Source organism: Martes martes, assembly GCF_963455335.1.
Source record: "Martes martes genome assembly, chromosome: 9".
Classification (NCBI taxonomy): Eukaryota; Metazoa; Chordata; class Mammalia; order Carnivora; family Mustelidae; genus Martes; species Martes martes.
This window is the reverse complement of record NC_137896.1, coordinates 22,390,714-22,406,594: the sequence shown is the minus strand read 5'-3', so window position 1 is coordinate 22,406,594 and position 15,881 is coordinate 22,390,714. Positions and strand designations below refer to the sequence as shown.

At 41.3% G+C, this 15,881-nt stretch overlaps 1 protein-coding gene across 1 annotated transcript in view; it reads left to right on the top strand.

Moving 5' to 3' along the window:
* PHF20 (PHD finger protein 20) overlaps positions 1-15,881 on the top strand; it is a 146,612-nt gene that overhangs the window by 54,590 nt on the left and 76,141 nt on the right. Inside the window, exons 3-5 of the mRNA XM_080813576.1 lie at positions 4,201-4,372; positions 6,006-6,090; positions 14,470-14,549. Of these exons, the coding sequence (XP_080669702.1) occupies positions 4,201-4,372; positions 6,006-6,090; positions 14,470-14,549 (337 nt within the window). The remainder of the gene's footprint in view (positions 1-4,200; positions 4,373-6,005; positions 6,091-14,469; positions 14,550-15,881) is intronic.

Here is a 15,881-nt window from a genome sequence, read left to right as displayed (position 1 = left end):
GGAGTGGGGAGCAGGCTCCCCGCTGAGCACAGAGCCCGATGTGATGCTCCATCCCAGGACCCCAAGATTGTGACCTGAGCCGAAGGCAGAGGCTCAACCTACTGAGCCACCCAGGCGCCCCGGAACACATACGTTTTATAATCCCTTTCAAGACCTGGAATTGACTGCACAGATCAAAGTCACTTAATATTCTGTTGACTGATAAAGCTGAGCTGTCTTCTAAGACAACTAGCAATTTTGATCCACCAAGTCTTAACCTCTTCACTGAAATACAGTTGGGTTTCCCCATCCTCCATGAGTGCCTTGCTTCAGGGAAGTAGGAAAAACTGCCTTCTCCTTAGGAAATCTTGCTTGCCCTGTGGTTACTGTTGACCTTTCTGGAGAGATTTGTGTAGTGTGCAGTCAGTAGGATGCCTGTGCCCTGTGAAGTTACTTGAGCAAGGTAGGGCTTTAGGCTAGCCTAGGACCTCGAGGTCCTTCTTCAGACTACTGAGTATGTGCATTGGAGTTGCTAGCCTAGGAATTTGGATTTGATTCCATGGATCTGGACTTACCAGATTTTTAGAAGGCACTGACCAGTGCAAATTCAAAATAATTTGGTGTTTGTCCTGAGGCTGCTGACTTTTAATTTTGCCAAATAAGGATATTTAAAATAAATATCTAATTATATGTCTTTTATAGTTAATACATGCTCATGGTACAACATTCAAAACATACAAAAAGATATACATTGAATAAAATAAGTCTCATACTTCCTCTCCAGTTCCTTAACTATCCAGTTCCCCTCCCAAGAGGCAAACCGGGTTGCTTGATCATCCTTCCAGAGATAGCCCACGCATTTAAAAACAGGTACGGATGTATTGGCTCTCTCCTCTCCCCCAAATAAATGGTAGTGTATTCAGTACCATTTTGCATCTTTAGTTGTTGGTTTTTTTCCCACTTTTCTTAGAGATTTTTTAAAATTGATACATAGAGAGCTGACTTAATTTTTTTAATGGCTCCATAATATTAGTAAGAGTATTAAAAACAAAGTTACCACTGTTTTAATTTAGGAAGTATTTATGCACCAAAAATTTAGAAAGAATGTGATTTAGTATAAAGACAAGTTCTGCAAATTAAATAAATTTATTTCTGTGAAAAATTAATTCCATGTGTTGGTCCAAAGACTTATATTTGAAAACTGTTGCTAGATACAGTAAATCATTAAAGAAAGGGCTTTTGAATAGGAGTGTCTTAGGTCAGAGTTTGTTATTTTAGGGAGGCTCGCTAGTCTCTGGTAGACTGAACAAATGAGAGGGCAAGAAGAATATATATGCACATATATATATATATATATTTTTTAATGATTTTATTTATTTGAGAGAGAGCACACAGGGAAGGATTTGGAGGGAGGAGCAGAGAGAGAGGGAGAAGCAGACGCAGGGAGTCTGATGCAGGACTCAATTCCAGGACCCTGGGATCATGACCTGAGCTGAAGGCAGATGTTTAACCGATTGAGCCCAGGCCCTGTGCAAGGGGAATATAATTAAGATATCCATGTTCTTCCCCCCCCTGCCTTTTTTTTTAAATTTTGTTTTTAAGTGATCTCTGCACTCAATGTGGGTCTCGAACTCACAACCCCAGGATTAAGACTCCCATGAGCCACCAACTGAGCCAGCCAGGTGTCCCCCTTCTCTCTGTTTTATAGAGAGGAATAGGTTTAGGGAATCCTTTTGTCTCCTACAGTTGTACTTCACAGTTCGGTAGATCATACAATTAGCTGGCCTGCTGTCAGGATAGCTTATGTTTGGTAGCAGCTGTATATCAGTTGTATTGAAGTAGGCACACTAGTTTCAAGGCTGTTTATTCCTTCTGTTAACATTTTTTGGGCACTTAATGTATGTATAGTACCATTCGGAATTTTGAAAAGCATAACCTGTTAGTCCTGTGTGCGAAGTACCTACACAAAGTGGTGGGGGCCTGAACTTGGAGAGTGACTCAAATTGGAATGGGTAGCTGGAGTCTAAGAGCTTTGGGATTGAAGAATTGACAGGACATCTGACCTTTGGGAAGAATAGGGAAAGCAGAATTCATTTGCTCAACAGTTTTTGAATGCCCAGTATCTGCAAGCTACTGTGATAGGTTAAGTGGTAAGCCCACTGCCTTAGAGGTTACTAGTGTAGAATTGACGAGGACATAGTGTACAGACACAAGGTAGCACATGTTTATTAGGTTGGTGGGGTACTAGGTGATTGATATAAGAAGGGCCAGAAATGGTACAAATCCCGGTTGTGGGGAGAAAATATAGGTAGAATCTGAACTTTCTCAATCTAGAGTAGCAATCTGATTAATGCAAGTGTATTTAAGAGAACAATTGCAAACAATATTTATTTTTCTTTATTGTTAACCATTTATTTATTTTTGGAATGAGCAACACAGTAATATTGTTGAAAAATAAAGAGCATTAAAAGGTATACTACAAAAAGTCTCCCTCCTGCTTTTGCTCCTCCCCTCCTCCATACTCAGTTCCCTCTTGGGTCAGTTAGGTTAATGCTGGAAACAGAAACCACTCTGGGTACTTTAACCACAAAAGAATTTAACACAAGAACATTGGGTGTTTACAAAATTGTTGGAAGGGTTGGAGGAGTGGGACTCACAGTTGCTGCCCTTAAGTATCAGTGTGAGGGACCCACTGCTGGAGCTGTGTCCTGGAGGTCAGGAGTTCACTACTGCCAATGCCCCTGCCACCCTCAACATTCACCTGATACTTACGAAGCCAGTAACTAGACATTAGATCCTTGCTTCTGCAGACCAGTAGATCAGTATCCCCAGGGGCTTGTTAAAAGCTCGAAGGCCCTAGCTTCATCTGCTGAATCAGAATCTGCATTTTAACAAGATCCTCTGATGATTGGCATTATTACATGAAAGTTTGAGAGGCCCTGCACTGGAGCACTGGGTTTGGCCGCTACAGTTGCCTCTAAACCCACAGGTTTTCAAGACCTTGATTGCCAGCTGTTAGGGAGTCAGGAAAATACAGTCGTTGGTTTTTCCAACTCTCAGTTTAGAAAGAGGGTGAACTGGTGAACTGTTGACCTGGCCATACTTCTATAAGTAACCATTGTTAGATTCTTGTGTAAGATATTTTTATGCATATTTATACATATATAAATATACCTTTTCATCCTTTTTTTGTTTTTTTAAAAGATTTTATTTATTTATTTGACAGAGAGAAAGCACATGGGCAGGGGAGTGGCGGGCAGAGGGAGAGGGAGAAGCAGCCTCCCCACAGTGTAGGGAGCCTGCCGTGGGGCTCCATCCCAGGACTCTGGGATCATTACCTGAGCCTAAGTCAGGCACTAATTGTCTGAGCCACCCAGGCTCCCCTCCTGTTTCATCTTTTAAAAAAAATAAACAATAGCTTACCATACACAATGTCTGTACCTTGCTGTTTTCTTTCTTTTTTTTTTTTTTTTAAGATTTTATTTATTTATTTGACAGACAGATCACAAGTAGGCAGAGAGGCAGGCAGAGAGAGAGAAGGGAGGATGCAGCCTCCCCGCTGAGCAGAGAGCCCGACTCGGGGCCCGATCCCAGGACCCAGGGATCATGACCCGAGCTGAAGGCAGAGGCTTTAACCCACTGAGCCACCCAGGCGCCCATGTACCTTGCTGTTTTCATTTAATAGTTCTTCTTGAGAGAGCTTTCCACATCATGACATAGAACCGTTTGTGGTTTTTGTTTTGTGTTTTTTTAACAGCTGCATGGTATTCTATATGGATTATACAGTTTTTAAATTGAGGCTATCTCATATAGTCTGGATTGCATGGTCATTCTAATTTATTGGCTTATGTAAAATATAATCTAGTTGTTAAATGTTTGCTTCCTGCCTTCCTTCGTGCTCTGTCTTGTGTGTATGTATGTCATCTTGTTTAACTTGCATTGTAACCCAGTATGCTGGGTATCCTTCCTCTACTGTACATGACAGAACTCAGGCTCTGAAAAGTCAGTTTAATAATTCATAAACTAAAGAATGTCCAGGTTGGGATTTGAACCCTAAGTCTGCTAGCCTCCATAATTTGTGATTTGACACAATTACACATTCTCTGAATGATAGGCTTTATTTAGTATTTTGGTAAGCTAGTCCTTTGGGAAGAGGTCTGGAAGGGTACTGTTCTGGATATTTTGGGTGGAAAAGGCATTTAACTTTTTTTTCTGACTCAGGTATCCAGCTCACATAGAAGACATTGACTACGAAGAAGGAAAAGTACTCATCCATTTCAAGCGTTGGAACCATCGTTATGATGAGTGGTTCTGCTGGGACAGTCCTTATTTACGCCCTTTAGAGAAAATACAGCTGAGGAAAGAGGGCTTACATGAAGACGAAGGATCTTCTGTGAGTATCACATCTGTAAGGAGCTGGGTCAGCCGTTGGGTACTTTATGTTCCAGCCTTTGATGTTCAGTGTGAAAGTCAGTAGCAGCTGGGGAACCAATCCTTATTTAGGCCTGTAGCTGCAACCCTGAGGTCTCTGTGGTGCCTGGGGCTCTTGAAGAATCTCATTTATCATCTGTCTATATGATATGATTGATCTGACAACTCATAAACTGATTTGGTTGTAAAGCACTGAGGATGAATGGGTACCTTATCTCTTTCTTTTACACCACTGTATCCCTTTAGATCACTTATTATACTTATTTGTTGTCTGACCATTTATTAAGTAATCATTCCATGTGGAGCCTCGTATCAGGATCTTTTATAAACTTAAAAAAATTATTTATTATTTGAGCAAGAGCAAGATAGCAGGCACATGAGTTGGGGGTGGTAAGAGGGAGAACAAGAAGCAGACTCCCTGCTCAGCAGGGAGTCTGACGTGGGGTTGGATCCCAGGACCCTGAGGCCATGACACTAGTCAAAGCAGACACTTAACTGACTGAGCCAACCTTTTTATAAATTCTTGAGGGGTGCCTGGGAGGCTTACTTGGTGGAGCATGTGACTCTTGATCTGGGATTGTGAGTTTGAGCCCCTCATTTGGTGTGGAGTCTACCTTAAAAAAAAAAAGCTCTTGCAAATCGTGGAATTGGACTGTATTCCTTTTTCTAAATTTCATTGCTATGCTTGGAGCTTTTTACTGATTTCAGAATGAAAAACGAAGTATTAGTTTTGAGTTTTTTAAATCGGCATTGAGAAATCTTTAGAAATCCTGCTGGCTTTGGATCTGACTCACCCCTGGATTCTGTTTTTCATTTTAATCCTGGCCAGGAAGCTTAAACTCTTGCTGTCTGTGTGTGTCCTTCCTCCCCCCGTCCCCACCCCCATTTAAAATTGTTTACTTTTGGGTCTCCTGGGTGGTTCAGTTGGTTAAGCGTCTGCCTTGAGCTCAGGTCATGATTCTAGGGTCCTGGGATCGAGTCCCATGTTGGTCTCCCTGCTCAGTGGGGAGTCTGCTTCTCCCTCTTCCTCTGCCTCTCTTCCTGCTTGTGTACTTTCTCTCTCTGTCAAATAAATAAATAAAAATCTTAAAAAAAAAAAAAAGACTTGTTTACTGTTGTCCAAGTTGATTATTCAGTATTCATTCTACAAACTGTATCAGTGCAAACTGTGTGCTGGAAAAACAGTATGAAAAGTGAATGGGTGCTTCCTTTGGCAAAAGTCCCTTTAAAAATGTGAGTGGTGTTAGGTGGCATGAATGCTGATTCCCTCCAGCTGTGGTATGTTCCCTCCTTCCAACTTGTATATTGGGTAGTGTGCGCCTCGTGCTCCTGGGCTCAGGCACAGAGTAGGGACTATCATCAGTGTTTTGCTGTGCCTGCCCAGACTTCCTAGGATAGGAAGAGTCTTGTGTTCAGCCCTTTTGGCCTGACTCCAGTGTTGAACAGCAGAAACATCTTCCTCCATCCCAGCAGCCCCTTCCCACTCTTGTCAATCAGCTTCTCTCAACAAAATCTGGTACTCTGTTATGTCCTATGAAATTGGATTGGTAACAGGTCTTTTTTGTTTTGTTTTGTTTTGTTTTACTGCTTTTTAGGAATTTCAAATAAACGAGCAGGTCCTTGCTTGCTGGTCCGATTGTCGTTTTTACCCAGCCAAAGTCACTGCTGTTAACAAGGATGGTAAGGCACTTGAGTTATGATTTTTTTTATTCGTGAATTAGGGGGGAGTTTGTAATATTAGAGTCTGATAGTGTATTTTCAGAATATATTTATTGCCTAGGAATCCTCTCTCTTCAAGTTAGTCACTATGTCAGGAATTAGGAGGAAATTATAAATGGAGACAAAGCTGGGTTAAAAAGAGGAATTTGATTCTTTGCCTCCTAAATTTTAGTAATAGTTTTTCATAAAATAGTTATGGTTCATCTGTTACTCTGCTGTTAAGCGTGCTGGTTTTTGTCTGGGAGTTCCTAATATAATTGATGAAATAAGCCTTAATATTCCTTTTAATTATTTGTGAATAGCCTAGAAATGAAATGGACATTAATGAACATTTCTCAAAAATATGCTTTGTGAGGGGTGTCTGGCTGAATCAGTTAGTAGAGCCTGTGACTGTTGATCTGGGCATCACACTGGGTGTGGAGCCTACTTAAAAAAATGCTTTGTGGATGCAGCATAATTGAGGGTGGTCTGTAATATCAAAGCTGCTAGTTGAAATTGGGGTCCTGGGATTTAGAGCACTGAATTGGGATGCCTTTGCCAGTTTAGAATCTGTGAGGAATCAAGACTGGCAGTATGACCCAAAGAGGCTCATTTTGCTAGTACAAAGCAAAAAAGAGTGTTAAGAAGATAATATGCATGGTCAGCATCCTGACACTCAGAGTAGACTCTGGGTCCAAGCGATGCCTTTTTTTGGTGGGGGGAGTGAGGGTAGGGGTGCATTTTCTGTCAGGTTGGTTGTGGTATGTCCATGATCTCTTCAGTGAATGTTCAGGGCAGTCAGGCCTTTTAGTACCACTGCTGGTGGTGACTCTAAGACCAGATTGCTCTTCATTCAGTGAAGTTATTAAGTATTCATTGAGCGCTCTGCTAAATGCTGGACCTGACCAAGCTTTGTCTGAGAATGGGTTGAAATGGTAAAAAATGAACATAGATTTGCATATGGCAGAACTTTCTGTTTCTCTTTGGCTACATTCACCCCACCTCCACCCCCTTAGCTGTTAGGCCAGTGTGGGTTAACTCTGCTAAGCTGTAGGTTATCCTGAAAGCACAATCCTCTTGCCTCAGGCTTCCAAAGCAAGGTTGTATTTTTAAAGATGTCTACAGTTAGTGATACTCCAGCTCATGGTTGATGAAGTCTTTTTGGATAGTCCTTGTTTCCCTGAATTTCTTTTATAATCTTGTGTTCGAAATAAATCCCCTGTTATTACTTTTCATATGTATCACTTTAGCCTAAAGATGTATTCTAGAGGAAAGTTTACATGTTATTAAGCTGCCTTTTAGTAAATGACTTGGTTTACTTTTTTAGAGCCTTATTTTCAAGATTAACAATGTTTTCTCCTCTCACTGGATTTAAATCATATATGAAATCTAGATGTTCATATGTACATAGATGTGTTCCTGCAAGTCTGTTAGGTTGACTTATGCTGATCAATCATATTCTCTTCCTGAATAATATCCATTGGAGGTGTGCTGCCTTGGGGAAGTGGCTGTCCCTTACATAAAATAAAAGTTGTGAGTAGTAACATGGTAATTTTGTAGATAAAGGAGGTCATAGAAAGGAAGCAACATTTCTCTTTTACTCTAGTGATGTCCCGGAGTTATAGGAATGATAGAAAGGCCAAGGGGGTTGGATGAGGAAGTGGCAAAGGAGAAAAGGAAATTGTGGAAGAAGGGTTTGGGAACCCTGGGAGCAGTCTTGGAGAGGGGTAGGGTGGTGTCTTGGTGGAGGCAGTAGAGGCTTAGGAACCTACTGTTCACATCTAATATCTGCAGAGGCCAGAGGTGGGCATCATGGATTTAAAGGGAAACAAACAAAAACTAGTTCAAAGCAGTGTGAAGTAGTTGCTGTATAGCCACCAGGAGGAGGCAGTACAGGAACAGAATGGTGCAGATAAATCATAAGGGGCGGGGACCCCTGTCTGCAGTTACTGGTTTTTGTTTTTGTTTGTTTGTTTGTTATGTGGATGGGTCTGGAATTTTTTGAAATAATCATTTAAGGACTAAAAGTCATTGGGCAAATTATTGGCCATAGTTAAGATTTTTTTTTTTTTTAAGATTTTATTTATTTATTTAAGAGAGAGAGAGAGAGCATGAGCAGGGAGGGCAGAGGGAGAGGGAGAAACAGGCTCCCTTCTGAGCAGGGAGCCCGATGTGGGGCTCGATCCCAGGACGCCGGGATCATGACCTGAGCCGAAGGCAGGCACTTAACCATCTGAGCCACTCAGGTGCCCCCATAGTTAAGATTTTTAAATGTCTTTTAAACTGGGGCAACCAGAGCTTTGGAAGTTGTAAAAAATATTTTCAGTTTATTTCCTCCATGAGCTAAAATTATGGGAGAGTCTTCAGGTAATGGTTGTCCCTAAAATGACCATTCGTCACCCTAATAATATTGGTTCTGTAAACTCTGAATTCGGTCCAACGAATTTTAGTTTATTGAAGGATTTTGAATATGAGTGGAGATTTCTGCCAGAAAACCAGTTTTCCCCAGAGTTCTTGAGTCTGAAGTCCTCACTGGTCTTGAGACTAATTGGAAGGGAAGGGAGAGGAAGGGCATGGGGGAGGGGAAATCCTGAAAGTTAGTGGAATTTGCTGGGTGGTATTATTGCCACATTGAAGGAATGTGAAGGAAAGCTAGCATTTGTGAGAGCTCAGCTTTGTGCCCGGTTTTGAGACGAGATAATGACTCTTAGGTGCTACTTTTCTGTTAGATAATATCCATGGGACCTGGTGATAGTTTCTAGTTCAGTATGATTCTAGTAGTTGCAGGATGGGGAGAGACAGTGCTGGACTATCCTTCCCACTTTTTCCCTGGTATTTTCTGCTCTGCCTCAGTTTCATCTGCAGCAAGGACCACCTCAGCACTGTGAGAAGTTCTGCTGGCAAGATGCCCCCTTTATTTCCCATAAAAATCATTCTGTCTTGGTGCTGCTAGGAGTAGCCGGGCATATAAGGAAGTCACACCCTACAGATTAATCTTTGGAAGGCTTGGCCTCATTTTCTTTCCACTCTTAACCTCCTTGGTGGTTTTCCTGAGGCTGAGCATTAAGGCTGCTGGCTTTGGGAGTCTGGCATGATTGAAACACAACTAAATGGCAACTTCAGAGGTTTTTTTTTTTTTTTAAGTGGAAATTGATGATTTTTTAAAAAATATTTTTATTTATTTGAGAGAGAGTGAGAAAGAAGAGAGCACGAGAGGGGAGTGCTCAGAGGGAGAAGCAGACTCCCTGCTGAGCAGGGAGCCAATGTGGGACTTGATCCTGGGACTCCAGGATCATGACCTGAGCCGAAGGCAGCTACTTAACCAACTGAGCCACTCAGGTGCCCTTGCAACTTTAGAGTTTCTTAAGGGAGTAATTAAGCACATGGAAACTGGGGAGGGCAGTGCAATGTTATATAGCTCTTTTCACCTGGAATAATTCTTTGGCAGTGGCAATTAAAGCATCATTTCATGTGAAGGCAGCCACACTTGGTTAGCCTTGTTAGCCCCTCTATCTGTTGGAGTAAAGGATGGTATTCTGCTTCCAGGGAATCTTTGTTCGGAAGCCATCTCTGGTGAGTTGACCTCAGCTCTTTGCTGGGGCTGCTCAGCTCCCCTTTGTTACACTGGGATGGCAGAAGCCACTTGTGTGTCAGGGCTTTGTGTCCCCAGTCCTGGACCCTGCTGCTCTGCAAGGCATTCTCTGGGGGAAACTGAAAGTAGGTTTGCATTTTCAACAAAATGAGGAATTGTTCCTTCCTGTTGATCTGTGGTTCTTTAACTTGAGCAAATAGGCAAATCAGGTCCCTCTTCCTTTAAATTATTCATATTCTTAGGTATGTGTCCCGTTCCCTCAGTTCAATTTTTGGTCCAGTGCCTGAAGTCTGCATTTGTAACAGGAGATTCTATGGAAATGGTCTTATTTCTAGAGTCTCTTGTTGAAGCAGTTACTATTTTTTGTCTTCTTCATGCTGTAACTGATCCTGCAGTTGAAATGTGGGGACGTTAGGACTGTGAACAGCTTTGCACAGAGATAAAAGGAAGATTTAGGCCTACACGCGCAGGTGCTAGTATGGCTCTTACCTTCTTTGTGGGGAAGGGGTTGGTGCTTCCCTTTTAAAGTGATTGGTGGATGGTAATAATTGGAACCACTTATTGATCCCTTGCTCTGTAACAGTTCCTTTGCTAAGCAATTTCCATATCTGATCTCATTAGTATTCACACAGACATGGAAAGGTTATTGCCATCAACCCCGTCATTTTACAGATGAGGAATTAAGCTCACAGGAGAAGTTACTTGAGGTTACAGAGCCCGTACAGGAATGGTAGAGCTGTGAACTGAATGCAGGTCTGTGGGGCTCCAAAATTCCTGAACTGCATTTCCTACGGTTCCAGGCTGCCACTCTAGGGCAGAGTTTTCCTAAAATGGTAGGAGTTGTCAGCAGCAGGTGTGCACTGGGTGTGTGTACACATGCCTAACATGATGGTAGGGTGGGTGTACATAGTCAGTACTTTCTGGAGCCTGGTGGTGTCTTGAGAGCCCTGATTGGGGGTCAGGATCTGGTCCCCAGTCCCTGCTCGGTGATTATTGGCAGCTCACCACCTGTTCTCTGGACTCAATTGAGCAGTTAGAACCTGAAGAAGGAATTAGAATAGATGAGCATTGGGGCACCTGGGTGGCTCAGTGGGTTAAAGCCTCTGCCTTCGGCTCAGGTCATGATCCCGGGGTCCTGGGATGGAGCCCCGCATTGGGCTCTCTGCTCAGTGGGGAGCCTGTTTCCCCCTCTCTCTCTGCCTGCCTCTCTGCCTACTTGTGATCTCTCTCTGTCAAATAAATAAATAAAGTCTTAAAAAAAAATAGATGAGCATTTTTAGAAGTTGTTGGCTGCAGAACTTAAGCGCATTAGTAAAATTGCTAAGAAGAAAAGATGGGGGAGGGGAAGGTATACCAGCAAACACATGCATATTCCTCTGATCGCCCCCTGAGGCACATGTACAGGAACCTCAAGACTTTGAGAATCCATGTTTGAAAAATGAGTCTCCTATTCATGGCATTCTGGAGTTCTTTGACTCTTGGAGATGAGTGGGATAGAGAAAGGTTCCTTGAGTCACAGTTATGGTAGATTTCAAGAACAACAGATAACTGTCCAGAGTCACCTGTGCTTCCCTGTTTCCTTGGTCCTACAGATCAGCTTGCTGTGCATCTCTAGTTTTGTTTTGTTTTTCCCTTATATCCCTTCTGTACCTACTGACTGCTATAAGGCTGTCTGATACGCTGAGTTCATAACTGTTCCCAAGGGGGCAAGACCAGGAAGCTTTGTTTCACCTGGCATTTGTAAGGACAGGGGCTTCTTAAGGGAGCCTGAGGCAGGGGGCCTTTGTGTTAAGGATGAACTTATTTTTCTGTCATTTACATGTTAATGTTTAGATGTTGTCTGTGGCTGTGGGAGAGCTCTGTTGTCAGCTACCCACAGGAGGAATCCACAAGAAGACATTTATTTTTTATTTTTTATTTTTATTTAAAAGATTTTATGTATTTATTTGAGGCACACAGACACACAGACACACAGACACACACACACACACACGTATGAGCTGGTGGAGGGGCAGAGGGAGAAGCAGCAGCAGATTCTAGGATCATGACCTGAGCCTAAGGCAAACGCTTAAGCAGCTGAGCCACCCAGGCACTCCAGGAAGATGTTCTTTTAGTTGTATAGGAACCATTAAAGTAGATTTGGGGCCTCTTTCCAGAAGTGGGCCTAGGCTACCATTGTCCATGGGATGTGGTGTTTTTTTCCTTCTGATTTATTGAAGACCAAGTTAGGCTGTGTACATGATCAAGGGGGAATGTTTTGAGATGATCCCATATGGTTCTTTGGAAGTAAAAAGGGTCAGGGGCAGGGTATTACTGTCTAAGGACAGTGATTCCTGAGTACCCTTGGCTATAATGCGGGTCATTTCAGAATGGCCATTGATGCTCTGGTTCTGTGGTTTGGACTTTAGGCTGAGGGACTTGAGGAATAGGCAGTTTGGGATGGTGGAAGAAGAATTGATTAGAGGTCAGCAGAGAGGCTTAGGTTCTACTCCCAGCTCTGCTTAGCTCTGTTTTAGCTCTTTTTGGAACTCAAGGCACACCCCTTCATTTAAGGCCTCCATTTTGAGCCTGCCATCAAGAATAAGCTTCAAAATTGGCCTCAGATAACTAAAAATGTACTTCTGGATGTCTGAAATGTCTATAAAAATAGATAGTTTTCATTTTGATGTAATTGATGCTAACTTTCTTTCTTGGTCAGATAGTTGAAGAGGTATAGGCTTGGGTGACTTGTTGGTACACTTGATATTTAAGATTTCATGAGAGTTGGGTTCTTAATGCCCCCATCCCCAGGCTGGCCTGAACCATGTCATAGTTGCTTGTGAAGGGTATGTTTAGAGTTCCATAGCATTGCTTATCATTGCTTCTTTGCTTGCCAAATAGAGGCAGGAAGACAGGATCCCAGGCCTTTGTTGTAAGAACTCATTAGTCATTGCTGAGCTGCTTTATGTAGAACCTTTATCATAGCCTGACATCTTAATTCTTGTTTTAACTAACCAAGCATAACTATATATCCTTGTATCTAGTTTGCTAGTCACTTTGTTCTGTGTTGGTGACACTTGTGAGAGATATCAACTTTATTTTGTAATTACCAGGAGTAAAGTTCAGTAGGTAATTACTAATTATCTGTGGCAATACACCAGGATCACCTGAAACACTTGTTAAAACACGCATGTATTTTTGAGTTGCACTCTTTGAGTTTTTGATTCATTATTTTGGGGGTGGTGCTGGTAACTTATATTTCTAAAAGTTCCCAGGAGTTGTTGACGCTGCTGGTCTGAGCATGATACTTTGAGAAGCCCTGGTTTACAGTGAACCAGATGCTGTGTGAGAGAGAAATTGATGTGAGCTGTGGTCCCTGGCCTTGGAGAGCCTGCCTTTGATTTGGGGTCTGCCTTCTATATGAAGGTAGACCTAATTTGAGGCCCTGCAGGCAAGGTGCCAGAATGAGTCTTTGAGAAGTTCAGAGCAGGAAAAAAATCTTTCTAGCTAAGAAATTGAGAAGCTTTTACAGAACTATTGTGGTCCTCTGAGCTGAGTGCTTAAGGGTCAATGAGTAGCACATTCTAGGCAGGAAAATACTTTGATAAAGATGTGGAGGTGGAAATGGCACAAGGCAGTTTCATTGGGTGGCAAGTAGCTCATCACTTTGAGTTGGAGGGTATTTTATGTTGGTAATGAGAAACAGGGTTTGGAAAATAATTGGGCTAAGATTGCATTGTACCTTGAACACTACAGTGATGTTTTCATTAGAGGTGGCTAGCCATTGACAGGGCCCTATTTAGGACTGGAGGAGAGGTGGGGTGGAGAGGGGTGGGGTGGGTTGGGTAGGGGAGAGGATGTATAAGAAGGAGGTAACTAGCTAGAAGGTCTTAGGCTTCCGTGTTGCATTCTTTTACTTCCAGGGATTTTTTTTTCTTTTCTGTTTGATGGGATATTGATCCTGAAAACTGACCATGTGTACCAGTAGTAAATCATTATGTGGTTACCAGTAGTTCATTGGTAATTTTGACAAGATTAACTGTGATTTTTTTTTTAATCCCTGGGACAAAAAAAAATAAAAAAAAGAAAAGTGGGGTGGGGGGAGAGGTGGATTCTAAGATGCATAATTTTGAGAGAGTTGGTTTAAGTGCAACTAATGAGAACTTATGTAGTATAGTTGGTTGCCTTATTTGGATTTTCAGCTTCAGTCTTATTGCAGAGTGATTTTTGTTAGATTTCTTTTCCTATTGGAATAAAACCGATAATGTAGCAGGTACCATTTAGCATTTTGGCGAAGTCTGTTCAGATGTTGTAACACGAAGGTTATTCATATGGGTTATGAGATTAATGTGACCTCTGAAAACATGATACCTTTAGTAAGTTGTCATGTTTCTTTTAAAGTTTAAAAGATATTATCACTCTTAAGCCCAGAAAATAAAGATTGATAAAAATTAATAATTCACCAAGCAATAAATAAAACTGCATTTTCCTCGTGTTCTTAATTGTTTTACTGCTCTTTTTTCTTGGCCTAAATTCACTGCAATTCTTTTTTTCCATCAAAAAGCAGATGGATTTTGATCTGTATAGATAAAGAGAAAACTTACTATGTAATCTTGACTAAGAAATGAAGGCTATTATCTTGAACATAAGTAAGACTGTGTGTGTTTCTTAATATTTTAGTTCTCATACATTTATTATTGTGGTTGGAACTCCCTTGTGTTTATGCTTTGAAAAGTTTTGTTGCTTTCATGAAACTGTAAGTTAAATCATAATATCTTCTTGAATTTTAGGTACTTACACTGTGAAATTTTATGATGGAGTAGTTCAGACTGTCAAACATATTCATGTCAAAGCTTTTTCCAAAGATCAGGTGAGAAATGTGGTTTTGTGCTTTATAGTATGAATAATGCTAACGTTGTAGTTCTGTTTCTCAAATAAAGATGTTACATTTGTTTATGGTGGCAAAATCTTTATTTCCTTCACCTGACACAATTTCACTAGAAAGCAATACACAAGTTTTCAGAAATTATTAATATTTATCTCTCTCTGCCATTTTTTGTTAATCTGTTTAATGTTCTTTTTTTTTTTTTTCTCTCTCTGTGTGCCCTGTACCCAGAGGTATTATTCATCATAGGGAGCTTGCTAATGCTTGAGGAAACCTAGACTGTATTTTCTTCTCACCTAACTTTGTCCTTCAGCTCAGGACCATGACTTGGTGGTTTCAGAACTATAGTTTGGTATGAATTTGGCAATCACTTGTGCTAGATATGCCTGGTTTGAAAATTTTGTTTCCTGTTGTTCCAGTCACCACGCATGTGTTTGCTTGAGCATGAGACAGGAGTTTTGATACTGGAAATATGGGCCATCTAGAAAATGTTGCCTACTCTTTTCATACTTTTTTCCCCTTTGGTCTTTTTCGTGTTCACACCTTAATAGTTGGGAAGGCAAGATCAAAATTTGGATACTGATGTTTTAAAACTTCTGATTGTTACTACTTGTTACCTTTTTGGGTAGTTGTTGATGTGGTAGTATTTGGTGATGCTGGAACCTGTTGTGTCTTGTCTTATGATCAAATGCCTCTACTTACCACAAATTAGAGTAAATTCTTCTGTGTTTATATTTAGCAATTTCAGAGGGTTATGTTTCATGATATCTTTAAAGGTAGCCTTAAGAGTGTTTTTGCCTTTTGCTGGTTTTCCTTTAAAGAAAACTGAAACAGTTATAAAGCCTTAGCCCTGAAGTTGTTTTCTCTGTGATCATTTGCCCCTCAGGCATTTAACGAGCTGCTATACAGTACTCTAAAATGTTATTTTATGGGGTTCCTGGCTGGCTCAGTCAGTAGAGCATGTGTCTCTGAATCACAGGGTTGTGAGTTTGAGCCCCACATGTAGTGTAGAGTTTACTTAAAATTAAAAAAAAATGTTATTGGGGCACTGGGTGGCTTAGTCATTAAGCATCTGCCTTTGGCTCTGGGCATGATCCCTGGGTCCTGGGATTGAGCCCCGCATGAGAGGTTCCCTGTTCAGCAGGAAACCTGCTTCTCCCTCTCTCACTCCCCCTGCTTGTGTTCCCTCTCTTGATGTGCTTCTCTCTGTCAAATAAATAAATAAATAAATAAATAAGATCTTTTAAAAAATGTTATTTTGGCCTTAAATTTGGCAATTTTTGCGTTGAGTTTGTGGAATGAGTTAATATAGATAGA